This window comes from Cetorhinus maximus, chromosome 33, assembly GCF_964194155.1.
Source record: "Cetorhinus maximus chromosome 33, sCetMax3.hap1.1, whole genome shotgun sequence".
Taxonomy (NCBI): Eukaryota; Metazoa; Chordata; class Chondrichthyes; order Lamniformes; family Cetorhinidae; genus Cetorhinus; species Cetorhinus maximus.
Genome location: NC_135911.1, coordinates 11382721 through 11407673, shown reverse-complemented (window position 1 = coordinate 11407673; position 24953 = coordinate 11382721). Strand labels below are relative to the sequence as shown.

At 50.5% G+C, this 24953-nt stretch overlaps 1 protein-coding gene across 1 annotated transcript; it reads right to left on the bottom strand.

The window, feature by feature from the left end:
- Nucleotides 1-4383: 4383 nt before the first annotated feature.
- Nucleotides 4384-11501, bottom strand: LOC144671536 (anionic trypsin-2-like). The gene is made up of 5 exons (XM_078533488.1): nt 11462-11501; nt 9612-9768; nt 7707-7966; nt 5529-5665; nt 4384-4533 (listed from the first exon to the last, which is right to left on the bottom strand). The coding sequence occupies exons 1-5, from the start codon at nt 11499-11501 to the stop codon at nt 4384-4386; spliced, it is 744 nt and encodes a 247-aa protein (XP_078389614.1).
- Between the last annotated feature and the right edge of the window lie 13452 nt (nt 11502-24953).

Sequence of the window (24953 nt, the reverse complement as noted above, 5' to 3'; positions counted from 1 at the left end):
CTGATTGCACACACGCACCCACAGTCACACACACACACTTACACACAATCACACACAAACACACACACACTTACGCAGTCACACACACATACACGCTTACACACAATCACACAAACACAAATACACACACTTACAAAATCACACACATACTTACACACACACACATACACACAGTCACACACATGCACGCAGTCACACAAATACACACACTCACACAAATACGCACAGTCACACAAATACGCACAGACACACAAATACGCACAGACACACAAATACGCACACACCCACAGTCACACACACACACAGTCACACACACACACAGTCACACAGACAGTCACACACATACACACAGTCACACACATACACACAGTCACACACACACGCACAGGCACGCAATCACGTACACACAAATACTCACACTCACACACAGTCGCACACACACAGTCACACAGACACATTCACACAAAGACACAAACACACACAACTACATACACACATGCACGCAGTCACACACACGTGCAAATACACACACTTACACACAGACAAACACACACAGTCACACTCACACATAAGTTAACACACACACACGCACACACACAGTCACACTCACATACACATTCTGAGACACACCCACTCACAATACATACACTTACACACTGTCACACACACACAAATACACACAGTTACACACAGTCACAAACACACAAATACACACACTTACACACACAGAGTGACAGTCACACACAAATAATGACACAATCACACTCACACACAAACACACACACCCAGTCTCACACGTGCAGGCACATACACGGACACACACACATATACACACACTCATACACATAGACACATGGACACTCACTCATACACACACGTACATACTTACATTCAGACACACACACACAAACACACACACACTCACAAATGTACATGCACACACAAACACACATCCATTCTCTCACAAACACATACACACAATCTCATACACACACACAAATACACACATCCACACCTGTACATGTACACATACACAGACACACACACATAAATACATACACTCACACACATACACACGCTCGCATATGCACACACACAGACACTTAGCAACAACAACATCTTACGTTTCTATAGTGCCTTTAACATAATGAAACAGCTTCACAGGGTTGATTATCAAACAAAGTATCTCGCTGAGTCACATAAAGAGACATCAGGGACAGGCAGCCAAATGTTTAGTCATAATGATTGGATTTTAAGAGCGTTTTAAAGGAGGAGGGAGAGAGTGAGAAAGAGAGAGAGAGAGAGGTGGAGAGGTTTAGGGAGGGATTTTCAGAGCTTAGGGCCCCAGAAAGCTGAAGGCACGGCCGCCAATGGTGGAGCGATGGGATTCGGGGGATGGTCAAGAGGCCGGAATTGGAGGAGAGCAGAGATCTCAGAGGGTCGTAGGGACTGGAGGAGGTTACAGAGATAGGGAGGTGAGATAGGGAGGTTTTTAGGGCCTGGAGGAGGTTACAGGGATAGGGAGGGTAGTAGGCGCTGAAGGAGGTTACAATGAAAGGGAGGGTTGTAGCGGCTGGAGGAGGTTACAGAGATAGGGAGTGTTGTAGGGGCTGGAGGAGGTTACAGAGAAAGGGAGGGTTGAGGGGGCTGGTGGAGGTTACAGAGATAGGGAGGGTTGTAGGGGCTGGAGGAGGTTACAGAGATAGGGAGGGTTGTAGGGGCTGGAGGAATTTAAAAGTCAATATGATGCTAACCAGGAGCCAATGCTGGTCAGCGAGCACCAGAGATGATAGGTGAGTGGGACTCAGTACGAGTTAAGACACGGGCAGCAGAGGTTCGGATGACCTCAAGTTTACGGAGGGTGGAACGTGGGAGAACAGTCAGGGATTTGTCGGAATAGCCGCATCTGGGGGCAATGCTGGATTGGATGAGGGTTTCAGCAGTAGATGAGATGAGAGGAGACGGGGTCGGGGTGAAGCTGGGCAATGTTGCGGAGGGGGAAATAGGAATGGTTTGACAGTGAGCAAATCTGGGGGTCAAATGTGACCCCGAGGTCACAAGCTGACAGGTTCAGTCTCAGCCTGTTGCCAGGGAAAGGAAAGGGGATGGGTAGCCAGGGAGAGGAGACATTGCCAGACAAGCAGCCACGCTTGTGGACCCCCACACACACATTTCAGTATAACTGTGATCATACCTGCCGCTCCCAGGAGCAGGGTGAAGAGGAAAGCCTGCATCTTACAGCTTATCCCAGCGCAGGGAATGATCCCAGTGAAGCCCCTGTCCTTTATATATGTGGCTTAAAGTGACAGTCCCAGCAATCGGACGTGGCTAATCATGAATCAGCTTCGAGACCTCATTTGAGAAGCGAATTCTGGAAGGAGAGAAGCTTGTAGCTGTTGACCTCAGGTCTGTATTGATACGTTGTCCAGGCACAAACCCTGAATCAATCACCATTACTGGACAATCAATCACCATTACTGGATAATCAATCACCATTACTGGACAATCAATCACCATTACTGGACAATCAATCTCCATTACTGGACAATCAATCTCCATTACTGGACAATCAATCTCCATTACTGGACAATCAATCACCATTACTGGACAAACAATCTCCATTAATGGACAATCAATCACCATTACTGGACACGTCCACTCTGCACGCCAATTACGACAAAAACTTGCATTCCGATAGCGCCTTGGACAAAGTAAAACGTCCCCCCCCCCGACCGAGGTGCTTCTTGGGGATGTGATGAGGCAACAAGGTGCAGCCCACAAGGGATGGAGGGTCCCTGTGTGACACATCTACCGTGAGTGTCCGCAGCTCGAGGAACTCCAGCTCAGAGACTAATGAGCTGGAGACCGGGCTTTGGACTCTGCGATGCATCTAGGGTGCAGGAGGTGGAGAGGTGTGGTCACCTGGATTGTGTTGTCCCCAGACGCAGTCACAGCCCTTAGGCTGGAGTCCTCTGATTGTACTTATGTCAGTATGTTTGTATGACTGTGTGGCTGTACGGTTTGTGTGGGAGAATTGGGTTTCTATTCATGGGGTCTGGCACCAGTACTGGGAAAACGGGGAGGGTTGTAGGGGCTGTAGGAGGTTACAGAGATAGGGAGTGTTGTAGGGGCTGGAGGAGGTAACAGAGATAGGGAGTGTTGTAGGGGCTGGAGGATGTCATAGAGATAGGGAGTGTTGTAGCTGCTGGAGGAGGTTACAGAGATAGGGAGGGTTGTAGGGGCTGGAGGAGGTTACAGAGCTAGGGAGTGTTGTAGGGGCTGGAGGAGGTAACAGAGATAGGGAGTGTTGTAGGGGCTGGAGGATGTTACAGAGATGGGGATGGTTGTAGGTGCTGGAGGCGGTTACAGACATAGTGAGGGTTGTGTGCGCTGGAGGAGGTTACAGCGATAGGGAGTGTTGTAGGTGCTGTACGACGTTACAGAGATTGGGAGTGTAGTTGGGGCTGGAGGAGGTTACAGAGATGGGGAGAGCTGTCGGGGCTGGAGGAGGTTACAGAGATGGGGAGGGTTTTTGGAGTCTGGGGGAGGTTATAGATATAGGGTTGTTTGTAGGGGTCTGGAGGATGTTACAGACATTGGGAGGGTTGTATGGGTTGTCGGTTATTACAGAGTTAGGGAGGGCTGTAGGGGCAGGAGAACGTTTCAGAGGTAGGGAGTGTTGTAGGGGCTGGAGGAGGTTACAGAGATAGGGAGGGGTGTAGGGGCTGGAGGAGGTTTCAGAGATAGGGAGTGTTGTGGGGTCTGGAGGAAGGTTACAGAGATAGGGAGGAGGTGAGGAAGCCATGGAAGGATTTGAAAAGCAGGATGGGGATTATAAAATCGATGTGTTGCCCGACCAGGAGCCAATGTAGATCAGCGAGCAACAGGGGCTGCTGGGTACACGAGACTTTGTGTGTGTTAAGACACGGGGACAGCAGATTTTTGGATGTGTTTAAGTTTACGGAAGGAGAAATCTTTGGAATTCTCTCCCCCAGAGAGCTGTGGATGCTCCATCGCTGAATCCATTCAAGACGGAGATGGATAGATGTTTGGGCGCTAAGCGATAAGGAGGGAAAGCGGAGTCGAGGTCGAGTATCAGCCATGATCGTATAGAATGGGGGAAGGAGGCTCGCGGGGCTGAATGGCCTCCTCCTGCTCCTATTTCTGACATCTCTGTGAGGAAAGCAGATTGCCGAGAGGAATGTTGGAATAGTTACAGTCTGGAGGCAGCGAGGGGATGGATGTGGGATTCTGCACGTTCCAAAAGAGATGTAGCAAAAAAAGAATCCAAATGCAACACAACTTGACAATCAATCTTTATTGGGAACTTGCAACATTTTCCTTTCCCTCATTGCAGGTAGTTTCAGGGTTAGGATTCTCCGCTCAGTTTTCAGCCATGATCCTTTGGATCCAGTTGTTGTAGTTACAAACTTTCACAAAGACGCTGGGATGATCCTCCATAGCACAGTCGTATCCCCAGGAAGTAATGCCTTGTAGCTCCCCATTACAAACCACAGGTCCCCCTGAGTCTCCCTGCAGCAAAAAAGACATGGAGTGTAATTCGGAGTGAGATAGACAAAGTGATAATCGGATGGTCATCCGTAGCTCCCCCGGGATCCCGGTGTGGGACCCGAGCTCGCTGGGTGGTACTCTGTCCGCACAATCAGGAGGTTGCGGGTCTGAGTACCAGTCCAGAGACCCAAAGGACAAGGCTCAGTGCTGAGGGAGTGCTGCAATGTCGGAGGGTCAGTGCTGAGGGAGCGCTGCACTGTCGGATGGTCAGTGCTGAGGGAGCGCTGCACTGTCAGAGGGTCAGTGCTGAGGGAGTGCTGCACTGTCGGAGGGTCAGTACTGAGGGAGTGCTGCACTGTCAGATGGTCAGTACTGAGGGAGTGCTGCACTGTCGGAGGGTCAGTACTGAGGGAGCGCTGCACTGTCAGATGGTCAGTACTAAGGGAGCGCTGCACTTTTGGAGGGTCAGTACTGAGGGTGTGCTGCATGTTGGACAGTCAGAACTGAGGGATTCCTGCACTGTCGGAGGGTCAGCACAGAGGGAGTGCTGCACTGTCGGAGGGTCAGTACTGAGGGAGAACTGCACTGTCGGAGGGTCAGTATTGAAGGAGTGCTGCACTGTCAGAGGGTCAGTACTAAGGGAGTGGTGCACTGTCGGAAGGTCAGTACTGAGGGAGCGCTGCACTGTCGGAGGATCAGTTCTGAGGGAGCGCTGCACTGTCGGAGGGTCAGTACTGAGGGAGCTGTACACTGTCGGAGGGTCAGTACTGAGGGAGCACTGCACCGTCGGAGGATCAGTACTGAGGGAGCGCTGCACTGTCAGAGTGTCATACTGAGGGAGTACTGCACTGTCAGAGGGATAAAGGGGCCAAATAGCCTCTTACTGCTCCTACGCACCCTCAAATTCAGACATTCCCCATCCCTCAGGGAGAGGTAACCTCTGTCTCTCAGCTTGAGACACTTCCTATCGCTCATGGTTTGATGCATTCCGTCTCACCCTGTCGCGCCACTCTTACCTGGCATGTGCTCTGTCCTCCCTCCAGGTATCCTGAGCAGAACATGTTGTCGGTGAAGTAGGGTGGATAAGCTTTGCGGCAATCAGCATCAGGCAGGATGGGCTGATTCAGGCACTGTAGGACTTCGGGATATTGTACTGAAGGGGAAAGAAATGAGTCAGCACAGTCCGATCCAAACGTGAGTCTCCTCCTCCCACGTGCAAGCGACTTAATCAATAGTCTTGCTTACTGAGTGTTGTGTACAGAGCTCTGGTTAAAGCATACACTGGGCATTGAATCCAGGTCTGCTCGCCAAGACACAAAGAGATGTTGGGTTACTGTAGTCAGGGTGGCGAAGAACCTCGTGGCCAGGAGAAGGAGAGCTCAATATGAAACACTGGTGGCCGTCTAGAGAACTGACAATGTGCAATTGGCAGTGGGACATCCCTTGAGGTTGAAGGGATTAAATTGACAGGCATTTGCCAATCGGCAATTGAACTCTGAATGAGCTCAGCATTTAGATCAATGAGAGGTTGCCCTGTTAAAGGGACAGGCCAACTTAATCAGCAGCAGAATAACTCATTGTGCCCATGCGTAGACGGCTATTAACAACACCTTAATAACAACAGCATACTTGAATTTATATAGAACTGTTAACTATATAAAACATCCCAAGCTGCTTCATAAGAGCATGAACAAGCTAAATTTGGCATCGGGCTACATAAGGAGATATTAGGGACAGATGACCCAAAGCTCAGTTAAAGGGGTCCGTTTTAAGGAGTATTTTAAAGGGGGAGAAAGAGAGAGAGGTGGAGAGGTTTAGGGAGGGAATTCCAGAGCTTAGGGACCCAGGCAGCTGAAGGCACGGCTGCCAATGGTGGAGCGATGGGAATCGGGGGATGGTCAAGAGGCCGGAATTGGAGGAGAGCAAAGATCTCGGAGGATTTTTGGGGTTGGAGGAAATTACAGAGTAAGGGAGGGTTGTAGGAGCTGGTGGAGGTGACAGAGAAAGGGAGGGATGTAGGGGCTGGAGGAGGTTAGAGAGATAGGGAGGGTGGTAAGGGCTGGAGTTGTTTAAAGAGATAGGGAGGCTTGTAGGCGTGGGAGGAGTTTACAGAGATAGGGATGGTTGTAGGAGCTGGAGGAGGTTACTGAGATAGGGTGGTTTGTAGGGGCTGGAGGAGTTTACAGAGATAGGGAGTGTGGTAGGGGCTGGAGGAGGTTACAGAGATAGGGAGGGTTGTAGGGGCTGGAGGAGGTTATAGAGATGGGGTTGTAGGGGCAGGAGGAGGTTACAGAGATATGGTTGTGGGGCTCGAGGAGGTTACAGAGATCACAATGGTTGTAGGGGCTTGAGGAGGTTACAGAGATAGGGTTGTCGGGGCTGGAGGAGGTTACAGAGTTCAGGTTGGTTGTAGGGGCTGGAGGAGATTACAAAGATAGGGAGGGAAAAGCCATGGAGGGATTCAAAAACAAAGGTGTTATTGCTAAAATCAAGCTTAATTGGGTCTGTGTGTGGGGCTGTGAGCACAGTTTTGGGACGAATGTGGAGAGACTGGAGAAGCTGGGATTGTTCACCTTAGAGCAGAGAAGGTTAAGGGGGAGATTGAATCGAGATGTTCAAAACCATGAGGGGTTTGGATAGAGTCAATAAGGAGAAACTGTTTCCAGCGGCAGGAGGGTCGGTAACCAGAGGGACTCAGATTGAAGAGAATTGGAAAAAGAACCAGAGGGGGAGATGAGGAGAATTATTTTTTTCACACAGCGAGTTGTTGTGATCTGGAAGGCGCTGCCTGAAAGGGCGGTGGAAGCAGATTCAATAGGAACTTTCAAAAGGGGGAATTGGAGAAATACTTGAAGGGAGGGAAATTATAGGGCTATGTGGGAAAGAGCAGGGGGGAGAGTGGGGACTCATTAGATAGATCCTTCAAAGAGCCGGCACATTTCTAGTAAATCTCTGCAATTGTCTCCAAAGCTGGGACAGGTCTCCAGGGAGCAGTGTTGACTACATTTCAGTTATGCCTGGAAAGTGAAGTATTATTGCTTGATCGCACATTCCAACACCCCCCACTGCCCTCCCACCCACCATCCCCTCAAACCAGCGCAGTATTCATTCAGGTTCTAACCAACAGCCCCCAACCCCAACTCGCCTTCCCGCTCCCCCCTCCACCAACCCCTCACCACCCCGGCCCTCCTTACCTCCGTTAATCACGAGATTCCCCCAGCCAGAGGTGATGCATCCAGTCCCGGCTGTTGCACACTGGCTGGGCAGAGGGATGGGCCTGACGTACCGGTCGAATTTGGCGGGCCAGGCGAGTTTGAGCAGCATGATGTCGTTGTTGAAGTTCATGTGGTCGAACCTGGGGTGCACGATGGCCGAGGCCACTTGGATTCGCTGCTCCGTCCCCTCGGGGTGAGAGAGGTTGTGTTCGCCCAGATGCGCCACGAGGATGCTGGCCCTGGGCAATCAGAGGAGAAGTGCTCAACACTGTCATTTCCCCACTTCCTGTTTCCCGGAAGTCGCCGAATGGTTATCGCGCAGCTGGGGGCCATTCAGCCCGTCGTGTCCCTGTCTGCTCTCTGAAAGAGCAACTCACCTAACTCCAACCCCCCTGTCCTTTCCCCGTAACCCTGCAAATGTTTCCCCTTCGGATAACAACCTGATTCCCTTTCGAAAGCCTCGATTGAACCTGCCTCCCTCAAACTCTCGGGCAGTGCATTCCAGATCCTAGCCACTCGCAGGGTGAAATAGTTTCTCCTCATGTCTCCGTTGCTTCTTTTACTAATCCCCTTAAATCTGTGCCCCTCTGGTTCTCGATCCTTCCCCCCAATGGGAACGGTTTCTCCCTCTCTACCCAGTCCAGAACCCTCGTGATTTTGAACCCCTCTATCAAACCTCCTCTCGACCTTCTCTTCTCCAAGGAAAGACATACATACAAACATACACAAACATACAAACATACACCAACATACAAACATACACAAACATACAAACATACACAAACATACAAACATACACCAACATACATACAAACATACATATTCCCCAAGGAGAACAGTCCCAGCTCCTCCACTCTCTCCACATTAACTGATGTTCCTCATCCCTGGATCCATTCTCATGAATCCTTACTGCTCTCTCTCTAATGCCTTCACATCCTTCCTAAAGTGTGGTGCCCAGAGCTGGACACAATCCTCCAGCTGAGGCTGAACCCCGTGTTTTGTATCTGCTGCTCCTCTTTGGCTTGCTCCTTCCTTTCACTTTGACCCCTGTTTTAATCATTAATTTTGGGTCCTTCTTGCCAACAAGAATAAGAAAAGAATGTAGAGGAGGCCAGTGTCAAACTGCCCCCTCACTACCCGGGCATTAGTCATCTGGAGTTTTGCCTTTTTTTGGAGGTTTTTGGGGGATGATGAAGTTTCTATATAGCGTTTTTGGAGGGTGAGTGCACATATTGTGATATAGAAAGTATGAGAAATGTCTGCAAGAGAACCCTTATTACTCCATCATTGTTTATATGTGTGCGCTGTAAGATTGTATGCTTGGACATCTGTATGTTCATGTTTTTGTCTCTGTATCATTCAGTGTTGATCTGTGTATGATTGTATATGTTTGTATGTATGTTTGTCTATGTTTGTATGTTTGTGTGTATTCGTGTGTTTTTGTATGTATGTTTGTGTATATTTGTGTATGTTTGTATGTATGTTTGTGTATGTTTGTATGTATGTTTGTATGTTTGTGTACGCTTGTATGTATGTTTGAGTGTGTGTGTATGTTTGTGTATGTTTGCATGTAAGCATGCTTGTGTATGTTTGTGGGTCATTGTATGTTTATGTATGTCTGTTTATGAATGTATGTATGTTTGTGAGTGTTGGTATGTTTATGCATGTTTGTGTATGTTTGTATGTATGTTTGTGAGTGTTTGTATGTTTATGTATGTTTGTGTATGTTTGTATGTATGTTTGTGGATATTTGTATGTTTGTGTATGTTTGTATGTATGTTTGTGTATGTTTGTATGTTTGTGTATGTTTGTATGTTTGTGTATGTTTGTATGTTTGTGTATGTTTTTATGTTTGCTTGTTGCTGTGATCATCTCTGGACTTACGGTTGGTAACAATGAGCAGCTGACACTATCCACCGGTCGTTTATCAGGGAGCCCCCACACCAGCGATTCCCATTATAGGTCAGAAAAACCTGCCAGGGCATAGAGTGAGGATAACAATTCTGGCCGTTAATGATCTTCACATTCGCAGGAGCAGCAGCTGAGTAAGGAAAAATACAGAGAGTGAGGGTCATCGTCTGATTTGACACACGCACCCACAGTCACACACACACACTTACACACAATCACACACAACCACACACACACTTACGCAGTCACACACTCATACACGCTTACACAAAATCACACACACACTTACGCAGTCACACACACATACACGCTTACACACATTCACACACACACAAACACACACACTTACTTACACACACACGCACCCAAATACATATGCACACAAATACACGCGCACAGAAATACACACACACACAAATACACACAGTCACACACACCTACACACAAAAGCACACTTACACTCAGCCACACAATCACACACACACACAAATACACACTCCCACACCTGTACATGTACACATACACACTCAGACACACACACACAAAAACTTTCACTCAAACACATACACACGCTTGCATATGCACACACTCAGACACTTAGCAACAACAACATCTTACGTTTCTATAGTGCCTTTAACATAATGAAACAGCTTCACAGGGTTGATTATCAAACAAAGTATCTCGCTGAGTCACATAAAGAGACATCAGGGACAGGCAGCCAAAGGTTTAGTCAAAACGATTGGATTTTAAGAGCGTTTTAAAGGGGGAAGGAGAGAGTGAGAAAGAGAGACAGAGAGAGGTGGAGAGGTTTAGGGAGGGATTTTCAGGGCTCAGGGCCCCAGGCAGCTGATGGCACGGCTGCCAATGGTGCAGCGATGGGAATCGGGGGATGGTCAAGAGGCCGGAATTGGAGGAGAGCAGAGATCTCAGAGGGTTGTAGGGACTGGAGGAGGTTACAGAAATAGGGAGGTTTGTAGGGGCTGGAGAAGGTGAGAGGGATAGGGAGGGTTGTAGGCGCTGGAGGAGGTTACAGAGGTAGGGAGAGTTGTAGAGGCAGGAGGAGGTTACAGAGGTAGGGACAATTGTAGGGGCTGGAGGAGGTTACAGAGATAGGGAGTGTTCTAGGTGCTGGAGGAGGTTACAGAGATAGGGAGGGTTGTAGGGGCAGGAGGATGTTACAGAGATAGGGAGCGTTGTAGGGGCTGGAGGAGGTTACAGGGATAGTGAGGGTTGTAGGCGCTGGAGGTGTTTACAGAGATAGGGAGGATTGTATGCGCTGGAGGTGGTTACAGAGATAGGGAAGGTTGTAGGGGCTGGAGGAGGTTACTGAGATAGGGAGGGTTGTAGGGGCTGGAGGAATTTTAAAATCAATATGTTGCTAACCAGGAGCCAATGCTGGTCAGCGAGCACCAGAGATGATAGTTGAGTGGGACTCAGTGCGAGTTAAGGCACGGGCAGCAGAGGTTCGGATGACCTCAAGTTTACGGAGGGTGGAACGTGGGAGAACAGTCAGGGATTTGTCAGAATAGTCGCATCAGGGGGCAATGCTGGATTGGATGAGGGTTTCAGCAGTAGATGAGATGAGAGGAGACGGGATCGGGGTGAAGCTGGGCAATGTTGCGGAGGGGGAAATAGGAATGGTTTGACAGTGAGCAAATCTGGGGGTCAAATGTGGCCCCGAGGTTACAAGCTGACAGGTTCAGTCTCAGACTGTTGCCAGGGAAAGGAATGGGGATGGGTAGCCAGGGAGAGGAGACATTGCCAGACAAGCAGCCACGCTTGTGGACCCCCACACACACATTTCAGTATAACTGTGATCATACCTGCCGCTCCCAGGAGCAGGGTGAAGAGGAAAGCCTGCATCTTACAGCTTATCCCAGCGCAGGGAATGATCCCAGTGAAGCTCCTGTCCTTTATATATGTGGCTTAAAGTGACAGTCCCAGCAATCGGATGTGGCTAATCATGAATCAGCTTCAAGACATCATTTGAGAAGCGAATTCTAGAGGAGAGACGCCTTAGCTGCTGACCTCAGGTCTATATTGATACGTTGTCCAGGCACAAACCCTGAATCAATCTCCATTACTGGACAATCAATCACCATTACTGGACAATCAATCTCCATTACTGGACAAGTCCACCCTACACGCCAATTACGACAGAAACTTGCATTCCGATAGCGCCTTGGACAAAGTATAACCTCCCCCCACCACCGAGGTGGTTCGCGGGGATGTGATGAGGCAAAAATGTGCAGCCCACAAGGGATGGAGGGTCCCTGTGTGACACATCTACCGTGAGTGTCCGCAGCTCGAGGAACTCCAGCTCAGAGACTAATGAGCTGGAGTCCGGGCTTTGGACTCTGCGATGCATCTAGGGTGCAGGAGGTGGAGAGGTGTGGTCACCTGGATTGTGTTGTCCCCAGAGGCGGTCACAGCCCTTAGGCTGGAGTCCTCTGATTGTACTTATGTCAGTATGTTTGTATGACTGTGTGGCTGTAAGATTTGTGTGGGAGAATTGGGTTTCTATTCATGGGGTCTGGCACCAGTACTGGCGAAACGGGGAGGGTTGTAGGGGCTGTAGGAGGTCACAGAGATAGGGAGGGTTGTAAGGGCTGGACGAGGTTACAAAGTTAGTGAGTGTTGTAGGGGCTGGAAGAGGTTACAGAGGTAGGGATTGTTGTAAGGCCTGGAGCAGGCTACAGAGATATGGGGGGTTTTGGGGGCTGCAGGAGGTCACAAAGATGGGGAACGTTTTAGGGGCTGGAGGTGTTCACAGAGATGGGGAGGTTTGTATGGGCTGGAGGAGGTTGAAGAGATAGGGAGGTTTGTAGGTGCTGGAGAAGGTTACAGAGATAGGGAGTGTTGAAGGGGCCAGAGGAGGTTACAGAGATAGTGAGTGTTGTAGGGGCTGGAGAAGGTTGCAGAATTTGGCAGTGTTGTAGGGGCTGGAGAAGGTTACAGAGATAGGCAGTGTTGTAGGGGCTGGAGGAGGTTACAGTGATAGGGAGGGTTGTAGGGGCTGGAGAAGGTTACAGAGATAGGGAGTGTTGTAGCGGCTGGAGGAGGTTACAGCGCTAGGCAGGGTTGTAGGGGCTGGAGGAGTTCGCAGAGATGTGGAGGGTTGTAGGGGCTAGAGGTGTTCACAGAGATGGGGAGGTTTGTAACTGCTGGAGGAGGTTACAGAGATGGGGAGTGTTGTGGGGGATGGAGGATGTTATAGACATAGGGAGGGTTGTAGGGGCTGGAGGAGGTTACAGAGATAGGGAGTGTTGTAGGTGCTGGAGGAGGTTACAGAGATAGGGAAATTTGCAGGTGCTGGAGGATGTTACAGAGATACGGAGGGTTGTATGGGCTGCAGGAGGTTACAGACATAGAGTGAGTTGTGGGGTTTGGAGGAATTTGCGGAGATGGGGAGTGTTGTAGGGGCTGCAGGAGGTTGAAGAGATAGGGAGGTTTGTAGGCGCTGGATGAGGTTACAGAGATAGGAAGGTTTGTAGGCGCTGGATGAGGTTACAGAGATAGGGAGGGTTGTAGCGGCTGCAAGAGTTTACAGAGATATGGAGTGTTTTAGTGGCGGCTGGAGGTTACAGAGATAGGGAGGGTTGCAGGGGCTAGAGGAGGTTACAGATGGGGAGGGTTGTAGGGGCTGGAGGAGGTTATAGAGATAGGTTGGGTTGCAGGGGCGGGGGGAATTTGGCTGTTTGTGAGTGTTGTAGGTGCTGGAGGAGGTTACAGAGATACGGTGGGTTGTTTGGGCTGGAGTAGGTTGCAGTGAAAGGCAGTGCTGTAGGGACTGTAGGGGGTCATCGAGATATGGAGGGTTGTAATGTCTGGAGGCGGTTACAAAGATAAGTAGAATTGTAAATGCTGGAGGAGGTTACAGAGATGGGGAGTGTTGTAGGGGCTGGAGGAGTTTACAGAGATAGGGAGGTTCGTAGGGCTGGAGGAGGTTACAGAGATAGGGAGGGGTGTAGGGTCTGGAGGAGGTTACAGAGATGCGGACGGTTGTCGGGGCTGGAAGAGGTTACAGAGATAGGGATTGTGGTATGGCCTGTAGGAGGCTACAGAGATAGGGAAGGTCGTAGGGGCTGGAGGAGGTCACAGAGATGGGGAACGTTTTATGGGCTGGAGTTGTTAACAGAGATGGGGAGGGTTTTAGGGGCTGGAGGAGGTTGAAGAGATAGGGAAGTTTGTAGGTGGTGGAGGAGGTTGCAGAGATAGGGAGTGTTGTAGGGGCAGAGGAGGTTACAGAGTTTGGCAGTGTTGTAGGGGCTGGAGAAGTTTATAGATATAGGGAGTGTTGTAGGGACTGGATGAGGTTACAGCGATAGGTAGGGTTGTAGGGGCTGGAGGAGTTCACAGAGATGGGGAGGGTTGTAGGGGCTGGAGGTGTTCACAGAGATGTGGAGGGTTGTAGGGGCTGTTGGTGTTCACAGAGATGGGGAGGCTTGTAACTGCTGGAGGAGGTTACAGAGATGGGGAGGGTTTTAGATGCTGGAGGATGTTACAGAGATACGGAGGGTTGTATGGGCTGGAGGAGGTTACAGAGATAGAGTGTGTTGTGGGGTTTGGAGGAAGTTACAGAGATGGGGAGTGTTGTTGGGGCTGGATGAGATGACAGAAATATGGACGGTTGTAGGGGCTGGCGGAGGTTACAGAGATAGGGAGAATTGTAGTGGCTGGAGGAGGTTACAGAGATAGGGAGTGTTGTAGGGGCTGGAGGAGGTTACAGAGATAGGGAGGGTTGTAGGGGCTGGAGGAGGTTACAGAGATAGGGAGGGTTGTAGGGGCTGGAGGAGGTTACAGAGATAGGGAGGGTTGTAGGGGCTGGTGGAATTTTAAAATCAATATGTTGCCACCCAGGAGCCAATGCTGGACTGTGAGCACCAGAGGTGATAGGTGAGTGGGACTCAGTGCGAGTTAAGACACGTGCAGCAGAGGTACGAATGACCTCAAGTTTATGGAGGGTGGAACGTGGGAGAACAGTCAGGGATTTGTCGGAATAGTCGCATCTGGGGGCAATGCTGGATTTGATGAGGGTTTCAGCAGTAGATGAGATGAGACGAGACGGGGTCGGGGTGAAGCTGGACAATGTTGCGGAGGGGGAAATAGGAATGGTTTGACAGTGAGCAAATCTGGGGGTCAAACATGTGCACCCCCACACACACAATTCAGTATAACTGTGATCATACCTGCCGCTCCCAGGAGCAGGGTGAAGAGGAAAGCCTGCATCTTACAGCTTATCCCAGCGCAGGGAATGATCCCAGTGAAGACCCTGTCCTTTATATATGTGGCTTAAAGTGGCTGTCCCAGCAATCGGACGTGGCTAATCATTAATGAGCTGCAAGACCTCTTTTGAGAAGCGAATTCTGGAAGGAGAGACGCTTGTAGCTGTTGACCTCAGGTCTGTATTGGTACGTTGTCCAGGCACAAACCCTGAATCAATCACCATTACTGGACAATCAATCACCATTACTGGACAATCAATCTCCATTACTAGACAATCAATCACCATTACTGGACAATCAATCTCCATTACTGGACAATCAATCTCCATTACTGGACAATCAATCACCATTACTGGACAATCAATCACCATTACTGGACAATCAATCACCATTACTGGACAATCAATCTCCATTACTAGACAATCAATCACCATTACTGGACACGTGAACCCTGCACACCAATTACGACAAAAACCTGAATTCTGATAGCGCCTTGGACAAAGTAAAATGTCCCCCAACACCGAGGTCCTTCTTGGGGATGTGATGAGGCAAAAGATGCAGCCCACAAGAGATGGAGCGTCTCTGTGTGACACATATACCGTGAGTGTCTATTCTTGGGCTCTGGCTCCAGTACTGGGGAAACGGGGAGGGTTGTAGGGGCTGGAGGAGGTCACAGATTTGGGGAGGGTTGTAGGGGCTGCAGGAGGTTACAAAGTTAGTGAGCTTTGTTGGGGCTGGAGGAGGTTACAGAGATAGGGAGTGTTGTAGGGGCTGGAGGATGTTACAGAGATAGGGAGGGTTGGAGGGGCTGGAAGATGTTACAGAGATGTGGAGGTTTGTCGGCGCTGGAAGAGTTTAAACAGATAGGGATTGTTGTAAGGCCTGGAGAACGCTACAGAGATAGGGAGGGTTGCAGGTGATAGAGGAGGTCACAGAAATGGGGAGGGTTGTAGGGGCTGGAGGTGTTCACAGAGATGGGGAGCGTTGTAGGGGCTGGAGGAGGTTGAAGTGATAGGGAGGTTTGTAGGTGCTGGAGAAGGTTACAGATTTTGGCAGTTTTGTACGGGCTGGAGAAGGTTACAGAGATAGTGAGTGTTGTAGGGACTGGAGGAGGTTACAGAGATAGGGAGGGCAGTAGGGGCTGGAGGAGGTCACAGAGAAGTAGAGGGTTATAGGGGCTAGATGTGTTCACAGAGATGGGGAGGGTTGTAACTGCTGGAAGAGCTTACAGAGATGGGGAGGGTTGTAGGGGCTGGAGGATGTTACAGAGATAGGGAGGGCTGTAGGGGCTGGAGGAGGTTACAGAGATAGGGAGATTTGTAGGTGCTGGAGGATGTTACAGAGATACGGAGGGTTGTAGGGGCTGGAGGAGGTTATAGAGATAGGTGGAGTTGTAGGGGCTGGAGTAGGTTACAGAGATAGGGAGTGTTGTAGGGGCTGTAGGAGGTTACAGAGATAGGGAGGGTTGTAGGGGCTGGATGACGTTACAGAGATAGGGAAGGTTGAAGGGGCTGGTCGAGTTTACAGCAATAGGGAGGGTTGTTGGCGCTAGAGGAGGTCTCAGAGATGGGGAGGCTTGAGCTGCTGGAGGAGGTTACAGAGATGGGGATGGTTGTAGGGTCTGGAGGATGTTACAGATATAGGGAGGGTTGCAGGTGCCGGAGGAGGTTACAGAGATAGGGAGTGTTGTATGCGTTGCAGAATCTTACAATGATACGGATGGTTGTATGGACTGGGGAAGGTTACAGAGATAGGGAGGGTTGTGGGGGATCGAGGAGGTTACAGAGATGGGGAGTGTTGTAGGGGCTGAACGAGGTTGAGGAGATAGGGAGGTTTGTAGGTGCTGGAGGAGGTTACAGACATAGGGAGGGCTGCAGGAGTTTACAGAGATATGGAGTGTTTTAGTGGCGGGAGGAGGTTACAGAGATATGGAGGTTTGTAGGGGCTAGAGGAGGTTACAGATGGAGAGTGTTGTAGGGGTTGGAGGAGGTTATAGAGATAAGTTGGGTTGTAGGGGAGGGAGGAATTTGGGTGTTAGTGAGTGTTGTAGGTGCTGGAGGAGGTTACAGAGATGGGGAGTGTTGTAGGGGCTGGAGGAGTTTACAGAGATAGGCAGGGACGTAGGGCTGGAGGAGGTTACAGAGATAGGGAGGGTTGTAGGGGCTGGAGGGGGTTACGGAGATAGCGAGGGTTGTAGGGGCTGGAGGGGGTTTTGGAGATAGGGAGGGTTGAGGGGCTGGAGAATGTTACAGAGATAGGGAGGGCTATAGGCGCTGGAGGAGATTACAGAGATAGGGAGTGTCGTAAGGACTGGAGGATATTACAGAGATAGGGAGTGTTGTAGGGGCTGGACAAGGTTACAGCGTTAGGGAGTGTTGTAGGGGCTGGAGGAGATTACAGTGATAATGAGGGTTGTAGGGGTTGGAGGAGGTTACAGAGATAGGGAGGGTTGGACGTGCTGGAGGAGGTTACAGAGATAGGGAGGGCTATAGGCACTGGAGGAGTAACAGAGATAGGGAGGGTTGTAGGTTCTGGTGGAGGTTACAGAGATAGGGAGGGTTGTAGGGGCTGGAGGAGATTACAGTGATAGGGAGGTTTCTAGGGGCTGGAGGAGGTTACAGAGATAGGGAGGGTTGTACGGGCTGGAGGAGGTTACAGAGATAGGGAGGCTTGTAGGCGCTGGAGGAATTTACAGAGATCGGGAATGTTATAGGGGCTGGAGGAGGTTACAGAGATAGGGAGGGGCGTAGGGTTTAGAGGATGTTACAGAGATAAGGAGGGTTGTTGGGGCTGGAGGAGGTTACGGAGATAGTGAGGGTTTTAGGCGTTGGGGAAGGTTACAGAGATCGGGAGGGCTTAAGGGACTGGAGGAGGTTACAGAGTTAGGGAACGTTGTTGGGTCTGGAGGAGGTTACAGAAATAGGGCGGTTTGTAGGGGTTGGAAAAGGTCACTGAGATAGGAAGGGTTGTACGTGCTGGAGGAGGTTACAGAGATAGGGAGGGTTGTAGGGGCTGGAGGAGGTTACAGAGATAGGGAGGTTTATAGGTGCTGGAGGAGGTTACAGAGATAGGGAGGGCTGTAGTGGCTGGAGGAGGTTACAGAGATAAGGAGGGCTGTCGTGGCTGGAAGAGGTTACAGAGATAGGGAGAGCTGAAGGGGCTGGAGGAGGTTATGGAGATAGGGAGTGTTGTAGGGGCTGGAGGATATTTCAGAGATAGGGAGTGTTGTAGAGCCTGGAGAAGGTTACAGCATTAGGGAGTGTTGTTGTAGGGGCTTGAGGAGGTTACAGAGATAGGGAGTGTTGTAGGGGCTGGAGGAGGTTATAGAGATAGGGAGGGTTGTAGTGGCTGGAGGAGGTTACAGAGCTAGGGCGGTTTGAAGGGGTTGGAATAGGTCACTGAGATAGGGAGGGTTGTACGTGCTGGAGGAGGTTACAGAGATAGGGAGGGCTATAGACGCTGGAGGAGTTACAGAGATAGGGAGGGTTGTAGGGCCTGGAGGAGGTAACAGAGATTGGGAGGGTTGTATGGGCTGGAGGAGGTAACATAGATAGGGAGTGTTGTAGGGGCTGGAAGAGGTTACAGAGATAGGGAGTGTTGTACGAGCTGGATGAGGTTACAGAGATAGGGAGTGTTGTAGGGGCTGGAGGAGGTTAAGGAGATAGGGAGGGTTGTAGGGGCTGGAGGAGCTAACAGAGATAGGGAGGCTTGTAGGGGCTGCAGGAGGTTATCGAGATAGGGAGGGTTGTAGGGGCTGGAGGAGGTTACAGAGACAGCGATTGTTGTAGGGGTTGGATAAGGTTCCAGCGTTAGGGAGTGTTGTTGTCGGGGCTGGAGGAGATTAGAGTGATAGGGAGGGTTCTAGGGGCTGGTGGACGTTACAGAGATAGGGAGGGCTATAGGCGCTGGAGGAATTTACAGAGATAGGGAGGGTTGTAGGTGCTGGCGGAAGTTACAGAGATAGGCAGGGTTGTAGTGGCTGGAGGAGGTTACAGAGATAGGGAGTGTTGTGGGGCTGGTGGAAGTTGCAGAGATAGGGAGTGTTGTAGGGGCTGGAGGAGGTTACAGAGATAAGGAGGTTTGTAGGGGCTGGAGGAGGTTACAGAGATAGGGAGGGTTGTAGGGGCTGGAGGATGTTACAGGGATAGGGAGGGTTGCAGGAGCTGGTGGAGGTTACAGAGATAGGGAGGGTTGTATGGGCTGGAGGAGGTTACAGAGATAGGGAGAGTTGTAGGGGCTGGAGGATGTTACAGAGATAGGGAGGGTTGCAGGAGCTGGTGGAGGTTACAGAGATAGGGAGGGTTGTTGGGGCTGGAGGAGGTTACAGAGATAGGGAGGGTTGTAGGGGCTGGAGGAGGATACAGGGATAGGGAGGGTTGTAGGGGCTGGAGGAGGTTACAGAGATAGGGAGGGTTGTAGGGGTTGGAGGAATTTTAAAATCAATATGTTGCTAACCAGGAGCCAATGCTGGTCCGTGAGCACCAGAGATGATAGGTGAGTGGGACTCAGTGCGAGTTAAGACACGGGCAGCAGAGGTTCGGATGACCTCAAGTTTACGGAGGGTGGAACGTGGGAGAACAGTCAGGGATTTGTCGGAATAGTCGCATCTGGGGGCAATGCTGGATTGGATGAGGGTTTCAGCAGTAGATGAGATGAGAGGAGACGGGGTCGGGGTGAAGCTGGGCAATGTTGCGGAGGGAGAAATAGGAATGGTTTGACAGTGAGCAAATCTGGGGGTCAAATGTGACCCCGAGGATACAAGCTGACAGGTTCAGTCTCAGACTGTTGCCAGGGAAAGGAATGGGGATGGGTAGCCAGGGAGAGGAGACATTGCCAGACAAGCAGCCACGCTTGTGGACCCCCACACACACATTTCAGTATATCTGTGATCATATCTGCCGCTCCCAGGAGCAGGGTGAAGAGGAAAGCCTGCATCTTACAGCTTATCCCAGCGTAGGGAATGATCCCAGTGAAGCCCCTGTCCTTTATATTTGTGGTTAAAGTGACAGTCCCAGCAATTGGACGTGTCTAATCATGAATCAGCTTCAAGACTTCAATTGAGAAGCGAATTCTGGAAGGAGAGACGCTTGTAGCTGTTGACCTCAGGTCTGTATTGATACGTTGTCCAGGCAGAAACCCTGAATCAATCACCATTACTGGACAATCAATCACCATTACTGGACAATCAATCTCCATTACTGGACAATCAATCACCATTACTGGACAATCAATCACCATTACTGGACAATCAATCTCCATTACTGGACACGTCCACCCTATACGCCAATTACGACAGAAACTTGCATTCCGATAGCGCCTTGGACACAGTATAAGTTCCCCCCCACCGAGGTGCTTGGCGGGGATGTGATGAGGCAAATAGGTGCAGCCCACAAGGGATGGAGGGTCCCTGTGTGACACATCTACCGTGAGTGTCCGCAGCTCGAGGAACTCCAGCTCAGAGACTAATGAGCTGGAGTCCGGGCTTTGGACTCTGCGATGCATCTAGGGTGCAGGAGGTGGAGAGGTGTGGTCACCTGGATTGTGTTGTCCCCAGAGGCGCTCACAGCCCTTAGGCTGGAGTCCTCTGATTGTACTTATGTCAGTATGTTTGAATGACTGTGTGGCCATACGATTTGTGTTGGAGAATTGGGTTTCTATTCATGGGGTCTGGCACCAGTACTGGGGAAACGGGGAGGGTTGTAGGGGCTGGAGGAGGTTACAGGGCTGCGGAGGGTTGTAGGGACTGGAGGAGTTCACAAAGGTGGGGACGTTTGTCGGGGCTGGAGGAGGTTACCGAGTTAGGGAGGGTTGTAGGGGCTGGAGAAGGTTACAGAGATGGGGAAGTTTGTAGGTGCTCGAGGAGGTTACAGAGATAGGGAGGGTGGTAGGTGTTTGTGGATGTTACAGAGTTAGGGTCAGTTGTAGGTGCTGGAGTAGGCTACAGAGATAGGGAGGGCTGTTGGAGTCTGGGTGTGGTTATATAGATAGGGTTGTTTGTAGGGTTCTGGAGGATGTTACAGAGATTGGGAGAGTTGTAGGGGCTTGAGGAGGTTACAGATATCACGAGGGTTGCATGGGTTGGAGGTTATTACAGAGTTAGGGAGGGTTGTAGGGGCTGTAGGAGGTTTCAGAGATAGGGAGTTTTGTAGGGTCTGGAGGAAGGTTCAGAGATAGGGAGTTTTGTAGGGGCTGGCGGAGGTTACAGAGATGGGGCTTGTTGTAGTTGCTGGAGGAGGTTATAGAGATAGGTTGAGTTGTTGGGGTTGGAGTAGGATACAGAGATAGGGAGTGTTGTAGGGGCTGGAGGAGGTTACAGAGATAGGGAGGGTTGTGGGGTCTGGAGGATGTTACAGAGATAAGGAGAATTGTAGTGGCTGGAGGAGGTTACAGAGATGGGGAGGGATGTTGTGGCTAGAGGAGGTTACAGAGATAGTGAGGTTTGAAGGGGCTGGAGAAGGTTACAGCGATAGGCAGGTTTGTATGGACTAGAGGAGGTCACAGAGATTGGGAATGTGGTAGGGGCTGGAGTTGTTCACAGAGATGGGGAGGCTTGAGCTGCTGGAGGAGGTTACAGAGATAGGGTGGGTTGTGGGTGTTCGAGGAGGTTACAGAGATGGGGAGTGTTGTAGGGGCTGGAGGAGGTTGAAGAGATAGGGAGGTTTGTAGGTGCTGGATGAGGTTACAGAGATAGGTTGGGTTGTAGCGGCTGCAGGAGTTTACAGAGATATGGAGTGTTTTAGTGGCGGGTGGAGGTTACAGAGATAGGGAGTGTTATAGGGGCTAGAGGAGTTTACAGATGGAGAGTGTTGTAGGGGCTGGAGGAGGTTATAGAGATAGGTTGGGTTTTAGGGGCGGGTGGAATTTGGATGTTAGTGAGTGTTGTAGGTGCTGGAGGAGGTTACAGAGTTACGGCGGGTTGTTTGGGCTGGAGTAGGTTGCAGAGAAATGCAGTGTTGTCGAGGCTGTAGGGGGTTATTGTGATATGGAGGGTTGTAGGGTCTGGAGGCGGTTACAAAGATAAGGAGAATTGTTAATGCTGTAGGAGGTTACAGAGATGGGGAGTGTTGTAGGGGCTGGAGGAGGTTACAGAGATAGGGAGGGGTGCAGGGTCTGGATGAGGTTACAGAGATGCGGTCGGTTGTCGGGGCTGGAAGAGGTTGCAGAGATAGGGATTGTTGTAAGGCCTGTAGGAGGCTACAGAGATAGGGACGGTTGTAGGGGCTGGAGGAGGTCACTGATATGGGGAGAGTTTTAGGGGCTGGAGGTGTTCACAGAGATGGGGAGGGTTGTAGGAGCTGGAGGAGGTTACAGAGATAGAGAGTGTTGTAGGGGCCAGAGGAGGTTGCAGAGATAGTGAGTGTTGTAAGGGCTGGAAGAGTTTACAGAGATAGGGAGTGTTGTAGGGGCTAGAGAAGGTTACAGCGATCGGGAGGCTTGTACGGGCTGGAGGAGTTCACAGAGATGGGGAGGATTGTAGGGGCTGGAGGATGTTACAGAGATAGGGAGGATTGTAGGGGCTGGAGGATGTTACAGAGATAGGGAGGATTGTAGGGACTGGAGGAGGTTACAGCGATAGGAAGGGTTGTAGGGGCTGGAGGAGGTTACAGAGATGGGATTTGTTGTAGGTGCTGGAGGAGGTTACAGAGATAGGGAGGGTTGTAGGGGCTGGAGGAGGTTACAGAGATAGGGAGGGTTGTGGTGTCTGGAGGATATTACAAAGATAAGGAGAATTGTAGTGGCTGGAGGAGGTTACAGAGATGGGGAGGGATGTTGGGGCTAGAGGAGGTTACAGAGATCGGAAGGTTTGAAGGGGCTGGAGAAGGTGACAGAGATAAGGCAGGTTGTAGGGGCTGGAGGAGGTTACAGCGATAGGGAGGGTTGTAGGGACTAGAGGAGGTCACAGAGATTGGGAGGGTTGTAGGGACTGGAGGTGTTCACAGTGATGGGGAGGCTTGAGCTGCTGGAGGAGGTTACAGAGATGGGGATGGTTGTAGGGGCTGGAGGATGTTACAGAGATAGGGAGGGTTGCAGGTGCTGGAGGAAGTAACAGAGATAGGGATGGTTGTGGGTGTTCGAGGAGGTTACAGAGATGGGGAGTGTTGTAGGGGCTGGAGGAGGTTGAAGAGATAGTGAGGTTTGTAGGTGCTGGATGAGGTTACAGAGATAGGGAGGGTTGTAGCGGCTGCAGGAGTTTACAGAGATATGGAGTGTTTTAGTGTCGGGTGGAGGTTACAGAGATAGGGAGTTTTGTAGGGGTTGAGGAGGTTACAGATGGAGAGTGTTGTAGGGGCTGGAGGAGTTTACAGAGATAGGGAGTGTTGTAGAGGTTGGAGGAGTTTACAGAGACAGGGAATGTTGTAAGGGCTGGAGAAGTTTATTCTGATTGTACTTATGTCAGTGTGTTTGTATGTCTGTGTGGCTGTAAGATTTGCGTGGGAGAATTGGGTTTCTATTCATGGGGTCTGGCACCAGTACTGGGGAAACGGGGAGTATTGTAGGGGCTGGAGGAGATTACAGAGATAGGGAGGGTTGTAGGGGATGGAGGAGGTTACAGGGCTGGGGAGGGTTGTAGGGTCTGGAGGAGTTCACAGAGGTGGGGAGTTTTGTTGGTGCTCAAGGAGGTTACAGAGATAGGGAGGGTTGTAGGGGCTGGAGGAGGTTACAGAGATAGGAAGTGTTGTAGGGGCTGCAGGAAGTTACAGAGATAGTGAGGATTGTAGGGGCTGGAGGAAGTCACAGAGATGGGGAGGGTTGTAGGGTTGGAGGAGGTTATAGAGATAGGTAGGGTTGTAGGTGCAGGAGTAAGTTGTTGACATAGGGAGGGTTGTAGGTGCTGGAGGAGGTTACAGAAATAGGGAGGGTTGTAGGGGCTGGAGGAGGTTACAGAGATGGGGCGGGTTGTAGGGGATGGAGGAGCTTACAAAGATGGGGAATTTTGTTGGGCCTCGAGGAGGTTGGAGTGATAGGGATGGTTGTAGGTGCTGGAGGAGGTTACAGAGATAGGGAGGGTTTTAGGGTCTGGAGGTGTTTACGGAGATAGGGAGTGTTGTAGGGGCTGGAGGAGTTTACAGATGGAGAGTGTTGTAGGGGCTGGAGGAGGTTATAGAGATAGGTTGCGTTTTAGGGGCGGGTGGAATTTGGATGTTAGTGAGTGTTGTAGGTGTTGGAGGAGGTTACAGAGATAGGGATTGTTTTAGGGGCTGGAGTAGGTTACAGAGATGGGGAGGGCTGTAGGTGCTCGAGGTGGTTACAGAGATAGGGAGGGTGGTAGGTGCTTGAGGAGGTTACAGAGTTAGGAAGAGTTGTAGGTGCTGGAGTAGGTTACAGAGATAGGGAGGGCTTTTGGAGTCTGGGGGTTGTTATATAGATAGGGTTGTTTGTAGGGGTCTGGAGGATGTTACAGAGATTGGGAGAGTTGTAGGGGCTTGAGGAGGTTACAGATATAACGAGGGTTTTATGGGTTGGAGGTTATTACAGAGTTAGGGAGGGTTGTAGGTGCTGGAGGAGGTTTCAGAGATAGGGAGGGTTGTAGGGGCTGGAGGAAGGTTCAGAGATAGGGAGGAGGTGAGGAGGCCATGGAAGGATTTGAAAAGCAGGATGGGGATTATAAAATCGATGTGTTGCCCGACCAGGAGCCAATGTAGATCAGCGAGCAACAGGGTCTGCTGGGTACACGAGACTTTGTGTGTGTTAAGACACGGGGACAGCAGATTTTTGGATGTGTTTAAGTTTACGGAAGGAGAAATCTTTGGAATTCTCTCCCCCAGAGAGCTGTGGATGCTCCATCGCTGAATCCATTCAAGACAGAGATGGATAGATTTTTGGGCGCTAAGCGATAAGGAGAGAAAGCGGAGTCGAGGTCGAGTATCAGCCATGATCGTATAGAATGGGGGAGGGAGGCTCGAGGGGCGGAATGGCCTCCTCCTGCTCCTATTTCTGACATCCCTGTGAGGAAGGCAGATTGCCGAGAGGAATGTTGGAATAGTTACAGTCTGGAGGCAGCGAGGGGATGTATGTGGGATTCTGCACGTTCCAAAAGAGATGTAGCAAAAAAAGAATCCAAATGCAACACAACTTGACAATCAATCTT